The sequence below is a fragment of the Carcharodon carcharias genome, chromosome 21 (assembly GCF_017639515.1).
Source record: "Carcharodon carcharias isolate sCarCar2 chromosome 21, sCarCar2.pri, whole genome shotgun sequence".
Taxonomy (NCBI): domain Eukaryota; kingdom Metazoa; phylum Chordata; class Chondrichthyes; order Lamniformes; family Lamnidae; genus Carcharodon; species Carcharodon carcharias.
This window is the reverse complement of record NC_054487.1, coordinates 56443042-56455644: the sequence shown is the minus strand read 5'-3', so window position 1 is coordinate 56455644 and position 12603 is coordinate 56443042. Positions and strand designations below refer to the sequence as shown.

At 42.3% G+C, this 12603-nt stretch overlaps 1 protein-coding gene across 2 annotated transcripts in view; it reads right to left on the bottom strand.

Moving 5' to 3' along the window:
- met (MET proto-oncogene, receptor tyrosine kinase) overlaps positions 1 to 12603 on the bottom strand; it is a 144803-nt gene that overhangs the window by 105747 nt on the left and 26453 nt on the right. The window contains exons 1-2 of one of the 2 annotated variants that reach the window (XM_041216123.1): positions 2006 to 2039; positions 1275 to 1609 (exon numbers count right to left, since the gene is read on the bottom strand). In XM_041216123.1, the coding sequence (XP_041072057.1) occupies positions 1275 to 1607 (333 nt within the window). In that variant the 5' untranslated portion in view covers positions 1608 to 1609; positions 2006 to 2039. Of the gene's footprint in view, positions 1 to 1274; positions 2499 to 12603 lie in introns of those variants that run through there. The other variant, XM_041216122.1, reaches the window with a different exon arrangement.

Genomic DNA, 12603 nt, shown 5'->3' with positions numbered 1-12603 from the left:
GCCAAGGCTTACACCCAATTACTGTGGAAAGTGCAGTCATGAGATTTGTAAAGGATAATAAAAAATGGTAACACATGTGAAATTGTATTATTATACAGGACACAACACTGAAGAAGGATTTGAGAGTTATTGGTGGATAGATAATTGAAGCCATCAGCACTCTGTGCACCAGCCGTAACAAGAGCAAATGTGACCATAGGTTATAATAGCCAAGAGAATAGAGCACAAATCTCAAGAAGAAATTCTGAGCTTGCACAGAGTAGCTTGCACAGGTGTGCAGCCTATAATTATGGCTTCATTATTATGTGAGAGACACCCATGGGCATTGGACAAGATGGAGCAATGGGCAACTAAATTAATAACTGGGGTTAGGCCCCTAGATTAGAAGGTGAAGCTACAAAAGGTGGGATTATTTTTACAGAGGAGAATGCTAAGGGGGTGATCTTATTTAAGTATTCAAGACACTAAGCTGAGTAGCTAAGATAAATGTTCATGTTTTTAACATTGTCACAAGCTCTGCAATAAGAGGATATAGCCTCAAGGTTAGAAAAGGAGAATGTGAAAAAACAACTCAGATTTTAACAGAGGGGAGTAAATACATGGGATAGATTGTCTAGGGAGATATTTGTGTGTGGGGGTTGATTTTAATGAAAAGAATTGGGAAATACTTGGCCGAAATATTGATAAGGTATGAAATATGATATGTCCTAGGAACTACGACTGGTCTTCTGTGGTCTTATACATTCTTATATTCCCACATTTTTACATAAGCAAAGTGATCCTTGGCAAGGAACTGTGATTTTTTTTTCTCTCTAAAGTGTTTTATCCCTTGCCACATGTTTCTCTATCAATCTAATGGAAGTGTTAATCAGTTTAAAATAGACCAGTTAAGAAGGCTTTTAAATAGAAGAGAAAGGAAATTGATACAAGTATCTTAAGCATTCGCACAATATCATCACTGAGAGTCTTTCATAGCCTGTGATCTCTCTTATTCTCATTCATTATTGGAGAAAAAAAGATAACTCATCTGTTGCCGTGATCAAATCGATTCCTGAAATCCATCTGGCAAAATGCATAGCAAAAGCAACCCACAGGAAAGAGCAACACCAATACACTAAAATTATGAAAGTCAGTGACAATGATCATCTTTTCTTGCATTTAAATTTTTAATGTCTTCTTAATAATAAATATCATGAAAACATACCTTTTCATGCATCATAACTAAAGTTTGCATCTGCAATATTATCATTTAAATATCTGTTTAACTAACTCACCTTATTCACACAGTATCTATCAGCAGCGTTATAAAAGTGGTGAAGACCCTTTGAGAGACCTTTTTTGCAACAATCATCAATGAAATCTTCAAAGAACTGATTGATGGATTTTACAGAAAATGCACAGACAGCTGATCTATTGGCAGGTTCGGTAGACTCTGGTTTACTTTGTGCAAATACTGCAAAAAGGACATCCTCTTCCGCAGAAACACCTAACTGCCCAGCAAAATCTGCACCTGGTTTAGTTGCATACGCTGCCTGCATGATATTGAAGATTTCGATATTTGCGGATCTCTTCTTCCGTCTTTCACTGATAATACATTCGAGTGGCATTTCTACATAAGAATGTAAATAAGGATCAGACTTGTTTAATCGAATAATTTTGGTGTGAGATGCCTGCGAGCCCAGAGATTCACGTTGCACAGTTAAAAAATAAACATAGCTCCCACTTTCAAAACCATATAGATACTTAATAGGATAGGCATCCCTGTATTGTGGAATAACATCCATGTAGGAATGATCTGAGAGGAACTGAAAACCATCTTCAGATTCTTTTAATCTCTTTATAGATATTGAGTGCAATTGGAATGCCAAAGGAGCAGAGCTCAGTGTTGCTACTGTATACACATTCACAAATCCATCTTGCTTCATCATCAACACTTTTGTACCTAGAGGACTAGCAATGCAATCTGGGCACTTGTTGGGTTTGTTGTTATGGAGTGAATACATACACTGAACATTGCTTGAAATATCAGCAGGATCATCATGCTTGAGATTGTGGAGAAAACACACACCATTCCTTGTGCTGCCACAGTTAATGAGCTGATCTCCATAAAACGTTTCTACAAGTAAGACCATGTTTGTGTTGTTTTTCCATATAATTGCAGAGCTGTTTTCACTTTCCTCACAGTTGTCACATGGCGAACAGTTCAGGGATTCCAAAACAGGGCCAGTTTTGAATTCAGAGAGCTTTTCTAGGTTACTATTCACAACATATATCTTATTTATTGCTCCTACATATATATGTTGATTATGTAGGACTATGTTCTGTATCAATGTTTTTGCTTTGAAGCTAGAAAAGTTGTATTGCACATTCCAGTCCAGGTATGCATGCTTTTTTGTGGGCTCACACTCTCCATTGCTCAGCTGCACCATCAAACTCCCAAAGAACATCAAAAGGCAAGAAATTCTTGACGGATGGCTCATTGTAGAAAGTAACATCAGCTGCAAGATAAAAATATAGTTTAATAAATCATAGATTACAATCAATGGCAAGACTAATTACAATTTGTAATCTGTTTAATTAACAGTTCCTAAGAACACATAAAACTATCAGAACATAATTAAAACCAGCAGTGCCCTGATGGCTGAACTGGTTAAGTTTAGGCAATCCAAACATAACAACAACATCACTGGTCTGAGCCAAGTTAGCTGATCTCAGTTACGGTGCTGGTAGAGTTCACCTCAGAATGCATGGATGGAGAAAGAGGAATAAACAACCATACATGGCTATGTATGGGTTCCTACTGGAAGTGAAAAGAGGAGGTGGTTAGGTCTGAAGGCTCAGGTCTAATGCCTGCCACGCTGCCCACCATCATTTAATCTATTGACATTCACCACATGGGAAAGGTATCAAAGATAACCAACGCCATAGAATCAAACTCTAGTAAGGGTCAAGACCTTTAGATTAGAGGTGGTAAAATTTGTTAACAAATTTGGAAAAAAATAACCAATTTTTAAGAAGTATTATTTCAATTTTCTCCCTTTTCATTTGGAAGACATCTCTTCCTGGGATATGATTCCGGAGGCATGAGCAGCCCTGCAGCAACCTACCCAGGCAGCCATACCTCAGGCTGCATTCCCAGATAGCTGGAAGCTGGAAAGCTGGAAGATTGTAAATGAAGTCAGCAAAACAGCAGAGTGTTACGCTATTCATATTTAACAAGCACATTGCACACTTTCCAGCAGGAATTACTAGTAATCAAGGGCAGGAAACCAAGGAGGTTTCTCCTTTTAAGAACCAAGATCATTAAGGCTAATGGTTATGCTCCAATTGCTCCAGCAGAGATCAGTTAACACTGCATAGACACAGAATGAGAGCTGTATGACTAAGACCCGTTCAGGGTGGTGCATTCTCCCACTATGCCATCAGGGAGGCAGTAATCTTTGTTCTTTCTGCAGACAAAGCTCTTGCTCTTCTTGATATCAGAACAGTAGCACAACAGATTCTGTTGTAAAACAGATCTAGTTGTTTCTCTTGGAGAAGGCAATCTAATAAAGACTCTGTGCTGGAATGGAACTCTTGTGCAGTGTCAAAGTGGTTTAGGAATGCCCACAGGCTCCCTTGTACTTTCTGGATGTATTTTAAATTCATAAGCAGTTAGACACAGACACAGTTGTGTGCACTCTCCAAACAATTAGGAGCTATTTTCCTCCATGGGCACCCAACAGGTGCAGTATATCTGCATTCCACTATGGCTGACAGAAGACAACACCCCATGATTTTCCAGTATTGGGACATGGGGAGCAGCAGCCAAGTCAAAGTGAGGCAGAAGATCAGAAACCTCGCCCTCCTGCCTTCAATGTGCTTTTGAAAACTTTATACAGGATCATTCTCACTTCATAGATACTATGGCTACATTCTGAAAGCTGTAACAGCTATATGTTATTCAAAAGATTAATGCAAAGCATTGCATACATTGATAATGCCACATTTTAACTACATGTGGTTCATTCCTGGAGATTTTTGTAAAGGGACATCAAACAATTTCATTTTAATCCAATCCTTTTGTGTGGTTTGGATTACACAACTCATTTTTCTGCTATTCGTCCATTGTCATTTTACTGTTGTCATCAACAGAACAAAAATTACATATTTCTTCTACTAGGATCCACTGTTTGAATGGATGATGTGGTTTATTATTATTCTGCACCCATCAAAGATACGCTTTCACTAGTCTTAGTAATTTCCCCAAGGAGCCGATCAGTGGTTTTGTGGATTTTATTTATAATACCACTGCAAATGCAGACGACTGATTCACAGAAGGCAACTGTGCTTGCTCTTCAAAATTATATTTGTGTCCACTGATCTGGTATAGGGCTGCACAACAAATCAACTAATTTCGTTAAGTGTTACAAGAGAATGGGATAACAGCCATTTAGAAAACTGCTACGCACATATATCATTTGACTAACAGCTTTTACTTTGGTTATTGATGAAAACAACCTGTGTGGTTGATCCCAATTAGAACTTGTAAAGATCTTTATGACAATTTACTATGACAGGGTGTCCTGAAAGCTTATGGCCTTTCTATTGGTCAGGATGTAGACGCTGCTACAGAAACTAAATTCGCAACTTTTTAATACTAGGCAAAAACAAAAGCTGCAGAGTGCAAGTTGGTATGCACTAAATCAATTTGCTGTACAATTTTAGGATTAATATGTTGTTATTGATATAGGTGGGCCTACAACCTAAAATCAGCAAGAAAGCCCTGAAAATCTAATTGTGTGAACAAAAGGGAGGGAAGTAATTCTATTCTGTTGGTCTCCTTCAATCATCTGCAAAGAAAAAGATAAAGATAGTTTTACTTGTGTCGAATAAACAAGACAGACAATTATAACAATGGCCTGCAATTTCAATTTATCAATACGTTTGGATTCCAATAATGGTAGATTACTTCATGTAAAATGAAAAGTTGGGGAGATGTAAGTTTTCAGCAAACAAAACTTGGGGCAGAATTTTTGGGTCGGCAAGTGGGGGTGGGGCCTGTCACATGAGGGGACATGTCTGAATAATTTTTTCTACTTTTTAAAAACTTTAATAATGAAAATAATCTCCCTGAGGCAGCTCAGCGCTTCTGGGTGTGCGTCATGCTGGGCGGGCCTTAATTGGCCCACCCGTACCCGCTCCCACCCAGCCAACAGGACGGGGAGAAAATTCTCCCCTTTAAGAACCTGAGTTGTTGCAGTTTTAGCCCGGTGGCGATAAAACTAGCAGTTCAATTTTTCAGGTTTATCAGCCACACTTTGATCTAAGGCTACGTTTGCTGCCAACGTGGTGCGCGCACAGTTGTACTGGTTTACTCTGTGATGTCATTGTGAGCAATGGAGGTCAGAATCAAAACCACAAAGTAGTTAAACTGACTGACCAAAATAAAAAAAATGCATGTAGCTTAACAGAAATAAGTTTCCAAAAAATAAAACTTGACACTGCAAGTTAAAGGTGAGCCAGAAACTAGGCGCGTGTACCGCTTTCCCTCGACCTCCAACTCAGTTCAAGGCACCAGGCTTGTCACAGCAATTATATACACAGTCTGCATCATTCAAGATTTTTTTTTAACTCTTTGTTTGTGTAATTAGGAAGAGAAAACAAAGTTTCTCTGATTATTTTAATATTCCCCTCCCATCTATCACAGAAGTTTTTTTTTAAGCTGGGTTTTACTAGCACTGTGTCTCCCACTAATGGCATCATTCGCTTTCTGCGCATGTGCAGATGGGTATCGGCGGCCATTTTGCATGGCCATCTTGTGTTGGCAGGAAACACAGTGTTGATATAATCAGAGGCACCCATTATCTTTGACTCTGTCATGTAACTGTGCACCTAAAGCCACTAAAGAGTAACTCAGCAGAAAGAATGACAGTTTGCTACATAAAACACTGCACGCTGTGGGATTGAAGCACATCGACCAGAAAAGCATCTGCTGCAATTAAGAATCTGCACTGACTTAGGTCAAGGAGGCATATGAATGCAAGAATTGGCCTCAGTGCCCATCAACTACTGAGGGATGGAAGAAAGATTTTCACATTGCAATCCTTGCTTTCCCATGAGCAAATGCTGACTGGTAATTGTATGAATATTTCGAAGAACGATGAATAATACAATAAACTTTCTAAAACTTGGACGTATCTTATTAAAATTAATGGGGTGAATTTCATGGCGGGGGGTGGGGGGGGGGGCGCGTGGGGGCGCATATTGCTCACCACCACCCCCCAGTAGGAAAGTGGGTCACAAACTGACTGACTTATAAAAGGCCACCCTGCAGTAATGTTATACTGCCAGCAACGTTAACAAGCTGAGAGTGGAACTTCCGTCCCTTAGCGGAAAGAAGTCCCGACCAATCTATTTGGCTGGCATCTCTTGCAGTCCCAGAAATTTCTTAAGAATTAGTGGGCACTGCTGGGGCTGCAAGTAGTCCCACGAAGAAGGCAGCATGGATACAAGATGAGCTGAGTTCAGACTTTTTGCATGGGGAGGGATTGGGCACCCTAGGAAAAGGTGGGAGGGGGTACCCAATGGGCACAGGACAGCCCTTGAAGAAGGAAACCACCCCCCCCCCCCAACCCTTCCTTCCTGCACTCTCTTCCACCTCCCACTGTCCAGCAGTGGATGCAGAATGAGGCCCTTAATTGCCACTTAATTGGGCTGTTAAGGGTCTCAATAAGCCTAAGGGCAGGCAGCTTAGTGGGCGACTGACCCACCCACTGTATTACGGGGATTGGGTTGGGGTGATCTGGAAGGAGATGGCCTAGCTATCATTGTATTTTACATGCCCCACCACTCTCCACCAAAACACATCCGGCCGAGGTGGGGGGGAGTGTCATAAAATCTACCTCAATATTCCAGAAATAGAGCACAAGATCAACTCATGATTCCAAAAATGTGAATTTGCTATCTCAATGGAAATTGCTAACTGATACTATTTTGCTGGAAGTGATGTTAAATAATTCACTCTTACACAATATCTTATGAAACTCTCCCTAATAACAGTGTAGGTGTACTCAGTGGTTCAAGAAGGTGGCTCATTGCCACAGCTGAAGGACAATCAGGGATTGGCAATAAATGCTGGCCTTGCTAGCCACGCCCACATCACATGAACAAATACAAAATAAAAATGTAACTCCTCACAGGAGCTTTATTAAACAAAATTTGATGCCAAACCATATTAGGAGATATTAGGACAGATGACCAAATGCTTGGCCACAGAGGTAGGTTTTAATTCTCATTTTGAAAGTTACTATTTATGCTTCCATCACTTGCAGAAGTTATTGTGGCAATTGGAGAGCCAAAGGCTAGAAAGTAGAGAATTTGCAAGTGTCATTGTTGATATCTAGAGGGAGCATTTTTTCTAGGGCCGGAGGCAGAAGGGAGTGGGTTGGAAGGGGATGTGAGAGTGAGGGTCAGAATTGGTCAGAGAAGGCATCATCTGTGATTGACATGACTGAAAGAGAGGCCACATGAAATGGCAAGGTTACAGGAGTGGTCCTAGCCACTGGCAAAACACCCATCAATCAACAGTTCAGCTGAAACTGCAGATACAGTATTTTTGGAGTATAGATTTTCTAGTCATTGCTAATCCAGTAAAAGGGAAAACATTGTGGCAATTATTTGTGACCCAATAATCAGGAATGAAGTTCAACCACTATAAAGGAGTCAAATCTTTACAGCCTCTCCACACCACAGGTCGTGTGAGCTGTAAATCTTGATAGATTTAATTCCCCTGCCAATTACTTTGAGAATAAATCTATTCCAAGTTATCAGTCTCTGCCGCTTTCCTTCACTTCTAAACTGAACAGTAAACAGTTTGCTGATGGAGCATTTCTAATTTGATTATTAAATGAGAGATTTGTTTAACCTGAAGGATCGGGTGTCTCTTGCAGGTTTCCCAATGTGTATATTTGGCCTGGATTTTACAGGCCCCTGCCAGGTGTGCTATTGGTAAGGGTGTAGTTGGGGGGCATGTAAAAAAATGTTGGGTGCTCAGCCCACCTCCTTCCCACCACCTGCGACTTGTTCCCCAAAATATGGGGGGAGGGAGGAGGGCCAGTCACCCACTGAGCCGCCTGCCCTTAGGTCTACTGGAGGTCCTTAACTGCAAATATTAATTGGCAATTAAAGGCATCAATCTGCCTCCGCTGCCATAAAATGCTGGGCAGTGGCAGGCGGGCCAGGGTGCAAGGGCCGCGTTTGAAATGGATTCTTTGAAAAGATGGGAAGGAAGGGGGGACTTATCAGTCAGCCGGTGAGGGAGCGGTGGGGTGCCCTTGGTGCATCGGGGGTACCTCACCAAGATGTCACCCCCCCCCCACTTCATTCCTCCCCAGCTACCCTCCAAACCCAGCACCCACAACCTCTCCCCCATCCCTAGGCTCTCTCATCTCTCCCCGCCCACTACTGAATACTGGCACTGCTGGTACTACTAGGCAATCGGATAGCCTGGCAGCTCTTGAGGGTGAGACTTCCTGTCCACTGAGGGGCATAAGTTTAGCCCGGCCCCAGCATGTTATTGCTGCAGGGCAGGCTTTCCAAAAGTCGGTCGGTTCGAGACCAACTCTCATTCTGGGGAGTGAGCAGTCGGCTTGCCCCGCCCGCCCTGCCCTCCCCCCCCGCAGCGCTTTGTTTTTCAACTCTTGTGTGAAACACTCTAATCAATGAATCTTAGATGGGATTAAAACGTGTAGGGTAGAATAAAACTGGTATTGAAAAGTCTAAAAGTATTCACTGGAAAATACAGAAATTGAAAAATGGGAAATAAATTTGGTCAACGGAGGAAACACACAGCAGACCTCCTCTGGAGGTCCCCAGCATCACAGATGCCAGTCTTCAGCCGATTTGATTCACTTCACGTGATGCCAAGAAATGGCTGAAGGCTTGGATACTGCAAAGGCTATGGGCCCTGACAATATACTAGCAATAGTACTGAAGACTTGTGCTCCAGAACCTGCCGCTCTCCCAGACAAGCTGTTCTGGTACAGCAACAACACTGGCATCTACCCAGCAATGTAGAAAGTTGCCCAGCTATGTCCTGTACACAAAAAGCAGGACAAATCCAACCTGGCCGATTACCGCCCCATCATCAGTAAAGTGATGCAATGGGTCATCAACAGTGTTATCAAGCAGCATTTGCTTAACACTAACCTGCTCACTGACGCTCAGTTTGTGTTTCGCTAAGGTCAATCAGCTCCTGACCTCATAACAGCCTTGGGTCAAACATGGACAAAACAGCTGAACTCAAGGCAGCATTTGACAGAGTCATCAAGGAGTCCTAGCAAAACTGGAGTCAATGGGTGTTGTTGTTGGAGGTCAATCATCTCAGTTCCAGGACATCACTGCAGATTTTCCTCAGGGTAGTGTCCTAGTCCCAACCATCTTCAGCTGCTTCATCAGTGACCTTCCTTCCATCATAAGGTCAGAAGTGGGGATGTTCATTGATGATTGTACAATGTTCAGCACCATTCACAACTCCTCAGGTACTGAAGCAATTTATGTTCAAATGCAACAAGACCTGGACAATATCCGGGCTTGTGCTGACAAGTGGTAAGTAACATTCACACCACACAAGTGTTAGGCAATAACTATCACCTCTTGACATTCAATGGCATTACCATCGCTGAATCCCCCACTATCAACATCCTGGGGTTTACCATTGACCACAAACTAAACTGGACTAGAACATATAAATACTGTGGGTACAAGAGCAGGTCAGAGTCTAGCAATCCTGCAGCAAGTAACTCATCTCCTGACTCCCCAAAGCCTGTCCACCATCTACAAGACACAAGTTGGGAGTGGTGGAATACTCTCCACTTACCTGGATGAATGCAGCTTCAACAACACTCAAGGAGCTTGACACCATCCAGGACAAAGCATTGGCACCCCATCCACAAATATTCACTCCCTCCACCACCGATGCACAGTGGCAGCAGTGTGTATTATCTACAAGATGCACTGCAGAAGCTCACCAAGTTCCTTAGACAGCACCTTCAAAACCACAACCCATACCATCTAGAAAGACAAGGGCAGTAGATGCATGGGAACACCACCACCTGGAAGTACCCCCCCAAGTCACACACCACCCCAACTTGGAAATATACTGCCATTCCTTCACTGTCGCTGGGTCAAAATCCTGGAACTCCCTCCCTAAAAGCACTTTGAGTGTACCCACACCACAGTGATTATAGTGGTTCAAGAAGGCAGCTCACCACCACCTTCTCAAGAGCAGTTAGAGATGGGCAATAAATGCTGGCCCAGCTGGCGACGACCATATCCCATGAGTGAATAAAAAAGAGCACATGAGAAAAAAAGTTGGATTTCTAAATGAAACACTGGCCATTAGCAGAAGTGGAGAAATTCTGCTGATGTGGTTGTGCTGCCTGTATGGCAATGATGTGGAACTTGCACTGTGCCAACACCCTATCTCCAGTGGAGGGTTGTTAATTGTATCAATTGAGGTTCAGTACATATAAGTGGAGGGCATTGATTGGATAGTTACTTGCGCACATATAAAGGGACACTTACTGACACAGGAGTTGAGTGGAGTCAGGAGAGATATACTTGTAATGTTTTAATCTGTGAATAAACCAAGTAAAGACTTGCTCTCGTTTTTTCCTTCACCAAATGGCTGTCAGGAAAATAACAGAAGGTGGCTCATTCCCATACAGGGGCAAGCAACCATCCCAGCAGCAACGTAATAGGGTGTCCCACACTGTTAGCCAGTTAGAACATGGCAGTAGCAACCTTCTGAGATGGAGAGGCACAAGAGTGTTGAGCCATGGATTGGAACAAAAATGTTCAAAGCTTTTAGGCCCAGAATTAGGGAATGATTGCCATTTAACTCTGTCATAGCCCAAAACACTCCAAACACCCCCAAAAGTCCGGTTGGGAGAGGGGCAAGTGCAAGTAGGAGAACAACATTTCCCTCCCCCTCCATCAGTCAGGTTTGCTGTTGCTTAGTGAATTGGGAAAGTACTCTGGACCTGGATTCTGCCACAACTTGCAGGCCTCTGCTATTCCTCCAACCAAATTTCATGCCAAGTCGGATTGGGGTGTCTGGACTGGAGTCACCAACTGTAATATAAACCTTTCTCTTTCTCTCTTTTTAGATGTTGATTGATCTACCGTGTAAATTTCTGTTCTTGATTTTAGGATCTCTTTATGATTCATCCTTTGCTAAGCATGCCCCAAACCTCCTGGTTACTGAGATGGTTAAATGTTCCAACCATTAAGACCTGAAAGGAAGTTTGCAGGATCCTTTGTCCTAGCAGACAAATAGGCTCCACTGGCCAGGCTTGGCTTATGAAATGCAGATGGCCTTTCTACGGTTCTCTTTGAATTTGGTCTCTGCAGTCCACAGGGGTTGTTACTGTCTCTTCCCGAGGTGCAATTTTCTGCAATGCTGCCATCATAGCTCCTTTTGTTCAGGGTCACAGACAGACATAGCTTCAGCTATTTTAAGGTCTTTGTCCAGTTTTTAAAATTTTAGAAATTAGCCACGAGGAAACCTACATATATTTTATAAAAATATATATGTGATGTTTTAGTCCCCTGACAGAGACTAGAACAGTTTTCTGTAAACTTCAAGTGAGGTTATTTGTTATTTAAATTATATAGGACAGGGGGTTACTCCAGGCTGGTTCTAATTGCTAGTCAAATTAGTCAGGTTAAAGAATTAGGAGGTGTAAGAGGTCTAGATGCTAGGAATACCTCTTATAAAATCTTCCTGACCATTGTGTCATTTTTTAAGGATCATTGACAGCTCAGACTATGAATGTTACTGATTTGTTCAGGTCTGGAGATTGCTCATGAGTCTTTAGCTTTCCCTGGAGAATCATCTACTTAAAATTTACTATCACAAAGGTCTCTGGAAGAAAGATTGTTCCATCTAAAAGTCCTGCTGCTTACCTACCCTTTAAGAAATACAAGGGCTCTTGTGGACTGATTCTATCTTTGTTTTCCTAAGTATTGTGTTCTCCGTAAAGTGCCACATTGTCTCCCTGTATGAATACGTCTATTTGTAAAAGCTGGTATACATTCGTCCAATGGTATTTCCTGCCTTTTCAAAATGACAGAAGAACTTGGTGGGCATCCTATGTGCTGTTCGATACATTATGCATCACAGCCAGAGAGTAATTGTTAATCTCATGATATACATAACCATGATTGAGTTAGCATACGGGTACAAATTTTAGTGCACAGGAGATTCAGTCTCCATATGGATATTGTCTTTATGCTGTGAACACAAAATTTAAGTGTTGGGAGATAAGCTTGAATCATATAGGTCAGGATTTTTAAGTCGGCGTGCGGGGGTGGGTCCAACAGGCCTGCGGGTAAAATGATGCGTGATGATGTCGGGCATGTGTCCTGATGTCATCGTGCTGTTTCGTGATGTTTCGTTGGGCAGGCGCACGCCGGAGTTGGCTGTGCGCCCGCCGATAATTACAAGGCCTATTAAGACCATTAAGGAATTAATTTCAAATTTACAGTTGGCGGGCAGGCGAAAAGGCCAAGTGGCCTTTACATTTTTTAGGAAACCTCATCCACGAGCGGGATGAGGTT